Source organism: Streptopelia decaocto (genome assembly GCF_964273445.1).
Source record: "Streptopelia decaocto genome assembly, chromosome: 3".
Lineage (NCBI taxonomy): Eukaryota > Metazoa > Chordata > Aves > Columbiformes > Columbidae > Streptopelia > Streptopelia decaocto.
Window position 1 is genome coordinate 41,808,770 of NC_138656.1, and position 15,011 is coordinate 41,823,780.

The window sequence follows — 15,011 nt, forward strand, 5'->3', positions numbered from 1 at the left end:
ATTATCTCTACAGCTGCCAGTAGCTTAATATATTAATTAGCTGCCCTTATATGCTTACGTTCCCAACTACCTAATGTTAGTCTCTTTACCTGAAGTTGTTGCAGCCCAGAACGACTCCCACAATGTTTTTGCCGATATCATGTACATCTCCTTTCACAGTTGCTAGTACTATTGTACCATGATAAGGATCCTGAAAGTCCAACAAAGAACACAAAACTTAAATTACTTAAAAGCCTCAGTATGTTTGCACAGATCCTTCAACAGTGCAATCCTAATCCATGACCAAGACTTCTATTGTACTACAAGTAATCGTCAAGTGCAGTAGAGGTAATACAGTCAATATTAAAAAAATATTTTAAAAGATCCAGGTAATAAGAACTTGCCAAAAATCGTTGAAGATTGCATGTATGTTACTAAAAAAATGTTTAAAATAATTTATAGATCTGAATTTTTTCATCTGTAATAGATAGTATTTTTTGCAGTGCAATAGCTGAACTCCTAAGGTACCTTGGCTCCAAATACAAACCTCACCAATAAAGAGTTTTTATAGATTGAATCTTTAGAACAAAAGGGTACAAACACTCATAATTACATGCCTGTTCACGCATCAAGAGAAATCTTTCAATGTAATGCAGAGAAGAATGAGAGGAATTTAAAAAAACAGAAGAGACTAATTTTTTATGCAACATGAATAGCAAGGGAGACATTTCAGTGTAGTGATCAGGCTACTTCAGAGTAAGCTGAACAAGCAGGCTGGCAGAAGGATCTCCTTGAAGCAGGGGAACTGTACTGTCACAGACTGGTTCTAGGCTAGATGGCATCCAGCCCTGACAAAGGGGCCCTCCCCGCAGGGCAACAGTGAACTTCCTATGGCAACTCCCCACCAGGACACAGGCCTTGGCGATAGATTTTTAGTTGAATAACTGATGGTGTCATTTGGAGCAGCTCCAGGCTATTGCAGTGCCATGTCTGAGCTGGTGCAGGATCAGATGCCAGTAGCAGATTACTTAAACTGCACAGAATTTAAATAAAGTGGAAACCGGAGCATATTCTGTTTGAGACTACAAAACTTCTTCCGGCCAGTATCTCATCTCATTTGCAGATGGCAGAACTGCAAGATTAGATTCTTCTATGAAGCATATTATATTTCTGGATAGTACTGAGTAGTTCTCTGCGCTTCATGAACCTACATTGCCTTCTGTAGTTGCAACTTTCTGGGGGGAAAAAAATCTTTATATATTACCAAGAGTGATACTAGAATTGCCCATGGTCCTAACACATTTTTACATTTGTTGAACAAAATCCCTGGATCCCCACCAAAGCAGCTGTTTACTAAGATCTAGTATCTTCCCAGTGGTCCTGTTTTACCAGGAGAAGACCAGGGAACAGATAAGGCAAAATGGAGGCCTGTAAGTCAGCCATCTGAGTATATCAATACAAAAAATGAAAACTGGGGAGATTAATCCAGGACCACGGAAAAGTGTTGCCCATATGCATCATACCCAGTAACTACTGATGATTTAACCAGTGACTGATATCCAAGAAAGAAAAATGGATGCACGCATAGAAAGTAAAATCTGCGCAGAGCAGCAGACAACATGGGCCAGAGCACATGCTATCTTAAATAAATCCTGTTTAGGGCACACTGTGATTTCAGCTGTCTCAAGCAAGGAGGTCCTCAAGTTCTGGGCACACATCCAAAGGGCTTCTTTTTAAAAATCTTGATAGAGAACCACAGCCACCACTATTTATCCTCAAGTGTAGCTATCAATGTTTTGCATTTCCAAGCAGTCTGTGACTAAAACTGTCCTGGAGGTTGCAGTAGCCTGGGTAACATCAGCCAGATCAACCACCAGAGGCTGCAAATTGTTTTCCTTCGAGTCAACATCTAACTTTGGAGATAGATGCAGCTGTTTTTTCCTCTCTCAACAATTCTCTAAACAGTGACTACATTTTTTAAGAGGAAGGCACTACATCCTTTGCCCAGCAGAAGGCAGAGGATGCAGAAGGACAGAAGCCCTACTTTTTCCCTCCTGCTCTCCTCAGCCACACAGAATATCTCACTGTCTCTTCAGAGTGCTTGCCATAATTTTAAGAACCTCTCAAATTCCACTTCACTTCTTTTTAGCCAGAGAATTAAATGCCACAGGATTCACAGTAGGTCCTGATCCAGTGCTCATGGAAGCAACGGGATAATGATTTTCACTGACTTTGAACAGCATCAGACCAAATCAGAAGGTGCCAAATACTGGCATTGTAATCTGAATTAAAATAAAAAAGAACAGCATGAGCAGGAGAGGGATGACACATAGAAAGGTGACTCATGACAGCCAGAGAATAGATCTGCTTCAGATACTGGAGAGAATACACCTTCTTCATATCCAGAAAAAGCATGGGAAAAGAGACTCAGCATTCTCCTTCTTCCATTAAGATTAGTCAGGTTTGGTTATCAGGTCATTTTTCTTTCTAAATTATTTGCTGCATTCATTACATTTATGCTGGACTATCACAACAGTTCCAAACCAAATGGTAAAACACAGTGTAAGAATATTTCAAGGGATGAACTAGGAACCATTCAAAAATCCACAGAAGGGAAACTGAAGGAAATACACAAATACCAGAGGTTAGAGAAATTCTGCTTTTGTGTGTGTGTGTATGCGCATGTTAAATACCAGATTCTGATAACAGCTATTGTCTCTTGGAATTCCTGAAGACAAGGTAAGGCTCCACAGCACTGAAGAAAAGTAAATGTACATCAAACCTAAATTTGATAGTCAGACAAAGATAAGGGAAGAAAAATATTTAACAACAAAAACCATAAGCACCTATCACATTATAAATATAACAGGAAATGTAGACCTGAGTATTTTAAAAGGAATTTTGTCCAATTCATCTGAACTCTCTTTTCTACCGACCAGAATCTCGTATCAGTATGGAGAAACAGCAGACATTCCATATCTTCATTTTCTAATGCTCCAATCACATCTTCCATTAACCAAATTTGGAATAAATTACTTCAAGTATATGCACAGGTAGTTGATAAACCTATTCTCAGGCATCACCAACTGTTGGCTGTGAAACAGGAAATGCTATGAATGAAAGGCCCACAAAGATCTGAAAATCACTGGATATTTTCAATTGTTTATATTTTATATACTTTATTAAAAGTAGTTTTTAGAAAATGGTAGTAAACCACGCATCTGAAAAGACAATTATATTCAGATCCTGTTTTGATAAGCAATTGTCCCCTGCCACTTGGTCATATCTACAAGTGCAATGAGCATTCTATTTTATCATAACAAGAGCTCTTAAGCCATGATCTATAAAGAAAAAAGATGGAAGAATTCAGTTTGTTTAGCTGAGAGAATAGTCAGGGCTAGGGGGAAGGGAAGAGGTGAATACAGAGAAACATGGTAACAGGCTTTGAACATGCAAAAGGGAGGTCCACAGTTCACTGAGGGCAGAAGTAGCAGAAACAAATGGCAAAATTTGCCATAAAGTTAGAAGTACCATAAATAAGTAACATTAGAATTAAAAACCTACGCAAATACAAGAGAAAAGCACCATTGGTATAAAAAGCCTACAAAGGCTTATGGCATCCTTCAAGAAACTTGTGACAACACCTTAGGCACCCACTAAGCAGAGTTCCACAAAATCTGCACTTTATGAATTTCAGACCCACTTCAAATTATGCCAAGATTGTCAGTTTCCATATGACTACATCAGCTCTCCAGCATGAAAGCTGAATAAATGTCAGGAACAAAAAATAATTTCCATTTTTGTCATGGCATGCTAGGAAGGAGTTACAGGACAAAGGACTGTGTCTTGCCTCTTCCTCTGTGCTGCCTTGTTCAGCTCTCCTTTCCTCTCTTTCTTTTTCCATAAAGGGAATAAGGTGGCCAACTGCTTTCTTCATAACTCGAGCAGACTTTATCACCTGCACAGATAAAGAGAGTCAGGGGATATAAACAATAAAGATCACAGAACCACAGAATGGCTGTGTTTGGAAGGGACCTCTGAAGATCATCTAGTCCAACCCACCTGCTAAAGTAGGTTCACCCAGAGCAGACTGCACAGGAATGTGTCCAGGTGGGTTTTGAATGTCTCCAGAGGAGGAGACTGCCATATAGGCATAGCCTCAGATTTCTCATAGCTTTCTTCTATACCCATTCAAACAATAAACACAATTTCATTGGCAAACCCAGATTCCAGCTTTGCAGAGCATTCTGTGGTAGCAGGCTGCTGGCCCTACTGGACTAGGGGTCTACACATGACACTTGCTTCCACGGTGAAACCTCTTGGACCACTCATAACAGAACTGGAAGCTACAAACAGGCCCGGACTTGGAAGATGCTAAACACAGCCATTTTTATTTGGATCTTTTCTTTCTCTCTTACTCCTTTTCATGGGCCCAGACTTAAAACTCCATTTCGAATAAAGCAAAAACACTCAAGAAGAAAGGAAACAAACATGTAAAATAACATAAGGAAAGCCAAACTCCAACGTGAAGAAAAAAATAGGACTGCTGCTTAGGAAAATACATTAAATTGCCTTCTCATTACCTGAGGCAGAAACATCTTTCCAGCACCAAAAAGATCACCAACAATTTTCATGCCATTCATCAAAGGCCCTTCAATTATATTTAGAGGTCTAGGGTATTTTTCCTGATTTAATCTTGCTTCTTCTGTATCTGCAGTGACATACTTCTCAATGCCCTGGGGAAAAAAAATGAGCAGCTTTTATCTTGCTAGAAATAAAGCTTTTATTTAGTTGCCTTTCCACCCCCAGAAAAAAATCACAATGAAAGCAAACAGATAGTTTAGATACTGCTAGTCTTCAAGAATACCTCAAATGTGTATTTAAAACTGGTTTTCTCAGGAAACAAAACACTACAGTTCTTAGGGCATATAAGGGTATTCAGAGCAAGAGTCAGTACTAACAGGTTTGTTTATTTCGTTTTCTTGTTTATCATAAGAAAATCCAACATTCAAAGATTGCTTCCTCAGCACAAGTGTCACTCAATGCAGTACTGTTAAAGGACCCAAAAAAAACCCCAGAAAGTAGAAGCAATACCTTAGAAATTAAAAGCAGTATGTTACTACCAACACTAATGGAATAAAATAATAATGGTCAAAGCCTTCAACTTGTGAAGTTCAAAGACAAATCACCCCAATTTTGTGATATTAAAATTAAATACCTTGATTAAATACCTTAAATATATTATTTATTATTAATTAATAGCTTTCAAAAGAATGGCAGTTGAAGATTTTTTTAAAGCTAAAGGTGTCCCTTAAAATCTGAGCTGAGATCATGTCTCTGAGACCTGATGGGCAGGACAATTTTCTGCACAGACTCACCTTTATGAGAGCATATTCCAGCCTTTCCTCCACAGAGCTTTCCCGCCACTCATCAGTCTGTACAACTTTTTTTCCTCCTTGGGCATGATTCTGAAAAGGAAAGATATCCATAGAAGCTTCCAACCATAAAATGGAGAACTATGAACTTTACTTTTAGAAAAGTGAGGATAATTTCAAGTAGTGACCCATAACAGCATTTTAGGTTATTTAACAGGCTTTTTATATACATGCAAATCATACTGCAAACACTTGTGATGTACTACAGACACTTAGGGGGGTCTACATCAAAAAAAGTATATGCCTCAGTGAAGATATAAACAAAACAAAGTGGAGAAAAAAAAAATATACAGGGAGCAGTTTAATAATTTTCATGCTCTTAAAATTGATGAAATGACTAATCCTAAGGGGTTTACTTCTGGGAACATAATTTAAATTGATTCCTGGCCCACACACTACACTTAATTTTAAAATTCTAATTAATTTGGCACTTATTCAGTTTCTGACGGAATAGGTTACATTATTCCACATCACAGACATGTTTTCAACCAGGCAGCCTACGGAACTACTGTTTCTCAAGCACATAGACCATCCCAAACCCTCGCGTATTCTCTTTGCCTCACACTCACACTCCCCTTTGCTATGCAAAGGCCAAAAGGGCTTCACACAGTGCAAGAAAGCTTGTAAGCGCCCACCCCAGGAAGGCTCCTGAAGAGCACACTATCCACTGCTTCAACCACCGTACTTGAGCCAAGTAATTTCTTTTCCTCCCTTGGAAGGAATGACTCGCATAGTCTAATACCTTTCAGTTCTTAGGAACCTTTGATACTTCTGAGTGCTTATCAGCAAGTTTTTAAAGACAGAGCTACGGGAAAAGTCATGGAAACAAGATCTCTATTCATGAGAAAAGACAAGGAAACAAGAACTTACTCATGAGTACAGAAACCAAAACAAGTTTTCATTCACATTTATGCGAATGTTAGCTAATTTCACAGCTTCTTGTTGCCAAACCTTACTCCACTCGTAGGTCTGGTTTGTACAAAGGGAATGAAAGAAGTAGGAAAACGTCGCCCAGAGAGGTTGTAGAGTTTCTGTCCTTAGTTATATTATAAAACAAAACTGGACAAGTCCCTGAGCAACCTGCTCTTGCTGACCCTACTCTGAGCAGGGGGGTTCTACTAGATGATCTCCAAAGGTCCCCTCCCACCTCAGCCCTTCTGTGATTCAATGAAAAGGTACCAAGTGCTCCTCAACCTCTGGCTAGACACTTTAGCAAGGGAACAATTCCAACCAAAAAAATTACCAATGAAGTTGTAGGATGGGCATGCAGGGAGCACAGTGGCAAACACTACATATGGATCTTCAAAAACAGGATGAGTACCCTGCATGATGAGGATGAAAAACTCTGCCTTCAGAAGCACAACTCCCATTGCCGTAAGTGGGACAAAGTTTCAGTTTGAGAACGTTTGCAGCTACAAACTTTACAGAAAATGTGGGGGTTTTTTTAATCTCAAACTTCCAATGAAGACTGATCTCCTAAATCTGCAAGGATCAAGTTCCTCTTTTTTCCCCACAGGTCGAGCATTCAAAGAACTGGCAAGGTACACTGCTACTACCTGAGGGAACTAGGAGGAAACTTCCCTGGCAGCCTATTAGAGGTGCAATACTTGAAATGCAACTGCATATTCTATGTTCTTTGTGCAGAATAAACTGCAGTGATTTGAAATAAAAAGAACATATGCACTTACTGACTAATAAATAGACTTTAGTGTTTTTAAAAAAACCCTGTAGACAAAGGAAATTAGAGCCATTCAATTCCACTCTATCAGAGGACGGTCTGAGTAAGTATTTTAAAATATGACTCAATCGACAAAACCTTATCTAATAATCCTTCTTGTTGGCTTGTGACTCCCTAGTTGGACTCTTACATTCGTTCAGAGCCAAGATGAAACCCAAGTCAGCATGCTTACGTCCAATGAAAACCTGAGAGTGGTAGTATTTTATGTTAAATTTTAATAGAGCTTTTAAAAAAGTTTTGAATCAAGAGTGTCCCTCTTTTTTTTAATTGGGAGCTGTTTTACTCCCACAATAAAACTACCACCATGAATAAGAGCACAGACTGCAACCATGGCTTCCCAAACTTCTAGACCTAGAAGGAGTCATCATCCACTTCCATTTCTAGTTTTCATGCTCCATTAAAATTGACATTCTGCCTTCTGCAGAAACACTGCCTAGGCAATCCCTTTCTAATTCCTGTTCTTTTTTCCTTCCTCTTTATGCAACCCTGAATACCCTAATGGTAAAACGCAGTTTACACAGACAAGATCACACCCAAGTGAATTGCTTACACACTACAAGCACCATGTAAAATAGCCTAAGCACAAGGGATAGGGACAATCTTCCCATACTGTTTTTCAACATGTTGCCATTGTTCCTAAAATGCATGCACCTCCATAGGGCAAACTACAAACCAAATGAAGCTGTGCACCAAAAGAATACCTCCAGGAGCACTCATACTTTTTGTGCACTTAAATCTCAGAGCCACCTAACCCAGAGAGATTTTTGCTGTGTTCTGTTCAGAACAGGATTTCACCAGTCATCTCATGGCCGATAATCTGGAAACCCCCAAGTGTGTAACCTTTTGTCTTTAATCACCACAGTCATTACAACATCTCAAAACCACTAAATGGCTGATCCTCACTCCTGATATGAGTTACATGAACTGGAAGCCTATGGTGCAGCCAGGAACTGCACAGCCAGAAACTGCAAGCAACTATCTCACCTTTTCCATATACTGTAAGCAAAACATCACTACCAGAGAGACACGTTTACTCTTTGTCTCCTACAGTGCAATTGTCAGTTAAGCTCCAGCACCAAGATTTGCTTTGGTTTGCATTGGCCTTTTCTGGTTTTTTTGGTTGGTTGTTTTGTTTGTTTGTTTGTGAGGGTTTTTTTGGTTTAGGAGGGAGTCTGGTTGGGATTTTTTGCTTATTGGTTTTGGGTTTGTTTTTCTTCAAAAGAATGCCTACACAGCTTGCTCTCCAGAAGCATATGAAAAACTCTGGTGCAGGATCTTTCAAGGCACCTATGAAACTGGAGAGGCTCAAACTATCAGAAAGTTCACATTTTATTATCTATTAGTAACTGAACCACTTGTAATATCACTAGCAAGTTCTAACACCCACAATTAGATTGACAGGTGCAGTTTATAGGCTGTTTTACCTATCATCAACAGGGAGGTGTTAAAGCCCAGGTGCTAAGCTATTCAAAGCTTAAAACTGGAAGTCACCTGAGCATAACGTAGAAGTTTCTCTGTCGCATCAGGGTCTTTGTTCCAGATTAGATTCTCACACAGCTGTAGCAATTCCTTGTGGATATCATCATACACTGGCAGATTCCCAGCATTCACAATTCCCATGTCCATGCCATACTGAAAAAAAGACATACGGAATCCCCCAGCCAGGGATGTCAGACATAGTACTTACTGCACATCTGCCAACTGCAAACATCTGGAAGCAAAAAGCACATCATACCTTAATTGCGTGGTAAAGGAACACCCCATGCATTGCTTCTCGAATGGCATCCATCCCTCGAAAGGAGAAAGACAGATTGGACAGACCTCCACTTATCCTGGCTCCCGGCAGTGTTTCCTATAGGAATTGCACATAGAGTTTTTAGAAAAGTGCTTCCCAAAAAGGAAACCTAAGCAAAGTATTCAGTCTATAAAACAGTTGGCCCCTGAGCTGCAGTGCATTGGCTACATGCCTTTGCTCTCTTCCCTGTTCCAGATCCTTCTAGTTACTCAAATTCATAAAAAGCAATGCAAATCTCTGTAGAATAAGATACAAGTAAAAAGATGCAGGGATCCAGCCTTGTTATGTGTAAGCAACAACTGTGGTTTCCATAGTCATAGGTGCTTTTCTAAACGTATCAGTCTTCCCACAGCCGCATTCCAGATTTTCCCCATGCATGCCTACTTAGGGCTCTCCCATCCCCCACTCTCCTGGAAAAGGAGCAGCCAGCCTGATTGGTTGCATATCTCAGGAGCAGGCTGTGGCTGAGCAGCTACTGCCAAGGGTGCACCCTCCCTTCCAGAAGCCCTGCAAGATGTTCAGGCCCCAGAATGCTACTGACAGAGCACCTCCAGACCAATCAGGCTGCCTCGTGAAACACAACAGTGCAGCTGCCTTGGCCATATTCAGATGATGCTCTTCACTGCAGTACTTCCTTACGCACATTTTGGCTAAATAAAAAGTCAGGTTACTGAACAAATCCCTTCCACAGTAATGGAAATTTCATTAATTTTAAAAGGCAGCTTTCACCAGCCTTCAGAGAGGTCCTTTTAGCTAGAACACGAATGCAATTGCTACCTCATTTAATTAATATACTGTATTTACAGTAGAGATAATGTATTGAAATGTATTTATAGAGTTCTTCCACTGGAAATGCAGCAATATTGTGGAACCGCTACACTTCAGAGGAACACACCCCTTGCTAATTTAAGATGCGTATCATTTTGCAGCAGTGTTTTGTTATTATTTGGGGTGAGGAATGTTTTTCTATTTTGTAGTGGTTTGGGTTTTCAAGTAATCTCAGAAACACACTTCAAGTTAAAACAAGCTTACTTTTATGGTTTTAGTAGCATTGATAAAATTAATGGCATACAGGTTATGTTCTTCCATTCCAGTTCCTATGGTCAAAATATTAGGGTCAAATATTATATCATTTGGATTGAAGTGCACTTTTTCCACAAGAAGGTGATAAGCTCTGGAACAGATTGCAATCTTGGTTTCTGTTTCTGTGGCCTAGCAGAGAAAAAGAATTCTGACATGAAGTTTACAGACAACATAAAAAATAAACCTGCTGAGAAATCATTCATGGTTCCAGTTACTTAAGACTGAGAATTTGAACATGACAAATAGTAGAAAAGGATTATACATAAGAATTTTGTACTAAAAATATCACCACACCTGTATGTGGAGTTTTGACTCAACTCATTCAAAACAATTTTGTTCCCCAATGTTTCATCATCCTATGCAAAGTTTAGTATGTGGTTTTTGATGTAACTAGACTAATTCGCAAAGATTCCACTCTCATTCAAAACTCAGTTTCTGAACTAAAAACAAACTTCTATGAAGAAGAGTTCATTATGACTGAATAGCAAGAGACACGCCCCTGCGCTAGCAGAGCTACACTTAGAGGAGTACATGGGTTCCTCAACCATGTGAGCAGCATAAGGGTTACATATCAGGCTCAAAGCTATTGCTTAGACTATACAGACCTCTTTGAATCACCTCTGTCAAGGAAACAAAACAACTTTGTCTTGCACAAGAGTAAGAAATGCTCATACTCCAGAAGGAAAAATACCTCTCCTTTAAAGGAACACTCACCTGCCCCATTTCATCAAAAGCCATGACAACCACAGCTGATCCATACAACTTAATTTTCCTTGCTTTCTCCAAAAAGTCTTCCTCACCTTCCTTCAGACTGATGCTGTTTACAATGCATTTCCCTTGGCAACATTTCAAACCTGCTTCGATCACTGAAAAATTTGAGGAGTCGATGCATAATGGCACCTGCAAATAACAGAGAAGTAAGCCAGGGGAATACATACAAGTTATGAATTAGAGTTCCACGTGCTGCTTGCCCATTTGGACATAAAAATGCACACAACAATAATCAGCATTTATGAATAAAAAGTTTCCAGATGGTATTTGTAGATTCACTTTGCTATAAATGCAAAACTCGGAGCAAATTTAACTCAAGAGCTTCTATGGCAACTCTATCACATATCATATAGAGACTTTTACGTCTCCCTGTATTGTCTTGTGTTTCTGAATTAGATACTCAGATTTATAGAATGCACATTACAGAAGTATCTTTTAAAACCATCCCATATCCAAAGCAATTTTAGGTTTTGTGGAAAGCAATACTGTTGTGCACTGCCAAAATATAAATCATGGCTTATAACTGCTGCAAAAGAAACCTGCATTCAGCTTTTCTAACCAATGAAAAGCACTGCCATGTATTTAGCTGAAATCAGATACAGAATATTAAAAACCTCTGCTTCACCCAAAGGCCTGCTCTATAACAGTACCTTTTCCTCTTGGGGAACAACTATGTCTGCTTATTAAGCACCTGAACTGGTTACTAAATAAATCAATATCAAAATTTTCTGAATGGCAATCTCCAACTCAATAAATCATTCTTTATTGTGCTTTGGAGTGGCTCAGTTACAACCTTTGCAATATCAGGTTCTGAAGAAATCAAGTTACAAAATCTGGTCATTGCAGCAGGGCCATCCAGCATCCCATCATCCATATTGATGTCAAGTACCTGGGCCCCCATCTCAACTTGCAATTTGGCTATACCCAGGGCTTCCTAAAGAAGAAAGTCAAAAAACAAAACAACAGTCAGTAGAAAAAAGCCTAGTCATTCTCAGGATAACATTTCACTTCTCCAAAATGAGCATGCAGCCAAAAATTCAAAAATCTATTAAGACATTCCATAAGAGAAAAAAGAAATGGCCATGATCTGTGATGTACAACAACATACTAAAGTTGTTAGTACAGCATAACTGATAACTAATTTGTTCATAGAAACATGACTCAAGAGACCTAATGTGCCAGTAGTGCCATTGATTTTAGACCACTGGCCATATGCTTAATTGAATGATTTAAAATTTGCAAGGTAACAAGGACTTCCAGCTGCACAAGATCACAGGAAAACAGTCTCTTTGATGGTATGAAATAAAGGGCTTGCATCACAAGTTCTGTTGTTTTATAACAGAGTACTTAATTTCTGAAGGTCATTGGGCATTTTTTTCCAGCTGCAGAATAATCACCAGGAGAAGGAAATACAAAAGTTTTCTGTCTAGCCCACATTAATATCTGAACACCCACGTCTGTTTATTTTCTCTTTTTTGTCACTCTGCAGACTGAGGACACACGAAAAAAAAAAAAAGTTTCCAGTTGCTCAGTCCCCAATAAGCTGTGTTTAAAGTTTCATGACTTCTAGGAACTTAAGAGTCAGCCTTCCTAAAAAAAAAACTAAGCCTTTAATTTTGATTGCATCAACTACAACAGCAGAGCACACTTCGGGGCACAGCCTGAGTTCTGAAGAAATATCACCTTACTATTTGTTTGAATGTTTCAGTAACAATTGATAGCAGTACTCAACAAGCTCTCCAGCCTTTTCATTTCTGCCCTGCAACTGTTTCAAGGCGGCAATTACCTTCTGAGAGACTTTCCCATAGCAAGTCTCACATAGCATGCTGGAGCCAGTGATCAAAGCATAATATATAAAGATCGGATGCAACCATAATGCTGACTAGGATTGGAGAAGGGAAGAAGGGCTGCACAGTGGCACAATCTATCCCAAATCCAATGTACCCCACACGTAGGAAGGAGGGATTACCCCCCGCTTTCCTTCCTCTGTAAATCCACCCCTAGATACAGCACAGACTAGGACATTTGCTAAACCATCATCATCTCTGTAACTTAATTAAAAATGTAAAGTCATGTTTCCTGTAACACTGTAACACTTGTGGGGGGGGAAAAAAAAAAAAGCAGCTCTTGTAAAACTCTTTTCACAAATTTATTAGGACCTGGTAAGCACAGAAAAAAAGGACAGAGAGAAAGTAAATTCTCCTTGTTTTCCTACTCTTATAACTGGTGTAGAATAGTGCTTTGTGCCAGCAAAACAAGCAACTAATAACACAGTCCAATGAAGCAATGAAAAATCAGAGCATCAGCTATAAACATTATTATTAAAATGTATACTTCATAGTTGCCTGCCATGATGAGTTTAGCAAACTTCCGTGATCCTGCAACATTGCACCGTTCACCGATATTAACAAAGTTGGTATATGGCCCAATCCTGAATGGCTCCAGACCTTAAAAAAAAAAAAAGATATTTTTAAACATATTTGTAAAAACAGAAAAGAAAAAAAATGTTTAAAATTGACAAAAGCCCTTTTCTAAGCTGGGAAATAGAGGTGTCTCTCTCTTTAAGAATAGTGATTCCTCAGCACATCAGGGTATGCACAAAGCTAATGAGTAACTAGCAAAGAAATGCAATGAAACAACTTCCAACACATATGCCAAAGGTTTCTATCCTTCATCAATTACAGTCAATAATTTACCTGACCCATAAAAAATAACAGTCAATTTGATCAATATAAAATGGCATGTAGCTACAATTGTTGGGGCATCTATCGGTATGCACATAAACACGTACTTCAACTTACAACTACCTTATCACAGAATCGACTGGGTTGGAAAAGACCTCAGAGATCATCAAGTCCAACCCTTGGTCCAACTTCAGTCCATTTACTAAATCATGGCACTAAGTGCCATGTCCAATCTCAGTTTAAAAACCTCCAGGGACAGTGAGTCCACCACCTCCCTGGGCAGGCCACTCCAATGCCTGACCACTCTCTCTGTAAAGAATTTCTTTCTAATATCCAGCCTAGATTTCCCCTAGCAGAGTTTAAGCCCATGCCCCCCTTGTCCTTTTGCTAACTGCCTGGGAGAAGAGACCAATCCCCACCTGGCTATATTATCTCATGACTCTACCACCACCTAAGAAGCAGCCAACTGAATTGACTGACAAACGAGATCAGCTCTTAACCATGTACCAAAATTCAGAGAAACAAGCCAACTGGGACCCCTGGGTAGCAGAAAACTTGGAGGAAAACAAACCTTACAGCAGAACAGAATAAGCTAATGCATGAAACCACAGAGCAACCATGATTTATTTAATTTATGGTAAGCTGAATTGACTTAGAGACTAAAATAACAGCCCAAAAAGAAGGTTTTACTTGGATACATGTCCAGAAGACTTACAAGAAGGCCTGGCTGAGGCATAGACTTTGCTAAAACAAAAGACACTCTAGATCTGGATGTATTGCTGAAAAACTGTGACAGTACAACTGGATCAACAGCTGAGGCAACACAGGGCAACATCTTGCCCCAGCTCTGCCTTCAGGTGCAGTCAGATTACCTGAACTCTCTGTTGCAAAGTGAGGATAAAGATACCATTACAAAGTGCCTGAGACTTGCAGAGTAAAACGTGCTGGCTTGGTTACATTAAAGAAGATCGTAATAAAATGTTTCATTCATCTTTTGGCCCAAGCAGAAAGATTTAGATGGATTCAGGTAGCACCAGAAACTCATATTGCCATTCTGATCAGCAGAAAACGACAAATAAATTGTAAAGGAAGGTCGCATGAGTTATAAAGTTCAAACTGTTACACTCCGTTTTACCTGACAGCAGCATGTATCCTTGAGAGAGAGCAGGTGGAATGCGAGGCTTACAGAATTTCACTGCTTCAGCAATTTCCCTGTGTTACAGAAAGAGGAAAGTGAAGAGTAAAGCTTTTGATTAAAATTAAACCACTCCAGACAACACTCAAGCAGAACATACCAGATATATGCCTACACCCAATTTAGCCCTGTAGTAGACATGACTTATTAGCTTGTTTCACCTTGTATGGCCAAAGGCAAAAACATACTTCCAGAAGATCCTATCATAAGTACTTGCAGGGAATGTACAAAGCTGAAGATTTACCAAATACAGATTGTGAGATACTATGTCAATGGGATACTTGATGAATATGAGAACCAGTCCTCAACCACACTAACTCTATTCACGAGC

General features: G+C 39.3%; 1 protein-coding gene across 2 annotated transcripts in view; it reads right to left on the reverse strand.

The window, feature by feature from the left end:
- MTR (5-methyltetrahydrofolate-homocysteine methyltransferase) overlaps window positions 1-15,011 on the reverse strand; it is a 50,628-nt gene that overhangs the window by 15,843 nt on the left and 19,774 nt on the right. For both annotated transcript variants that reach the window (XM_082047631.1, XM_082047630.1), the window contains exons 12-22: window positions 14,621-14,697; window positions 13,136-13,248; window positions 11,595-11,735; window positions 10,745-10,930; window positions 9,980-10,159; window positions 8,888-9,004; window positions 8,644-8,784; window positions 5,358-5,447; window positions 4,563-4,715; window positions 3,830-3,937; window positions 90-190 (exon numbers count right to left, since the gene is read on the reverse strand). In XM_082047631.1, coding sequence (XP_081903757.1) covers window positions 90-190; window positions 3,830-3,937; window positions 4,563-4,715; window positions 5,358-5,447; window positions 8,644-8,784; window positions 8,888-9,004; window positions 9,980-10,159; window positions 10,745-10,930; window positions 11,595-11,735; window positions 13,136-13,248; window positions 14,621-14,697 — 1,407 coding nt within the window. The remainder of the gene's footprint in view (window positions 1-89; window positions 191-3,829; window positions 3,938-4,562; window positions 4,716-5,357; window positions 5,448-8,643; window positions 8,785-8,887; window positions 9,005-9,979; window positions 10,160-10,744; window positions 10,931-11,594; window positions 11,736-13,135; window positions 13,249-14,620; window positions 14,698-15,011) is intronic.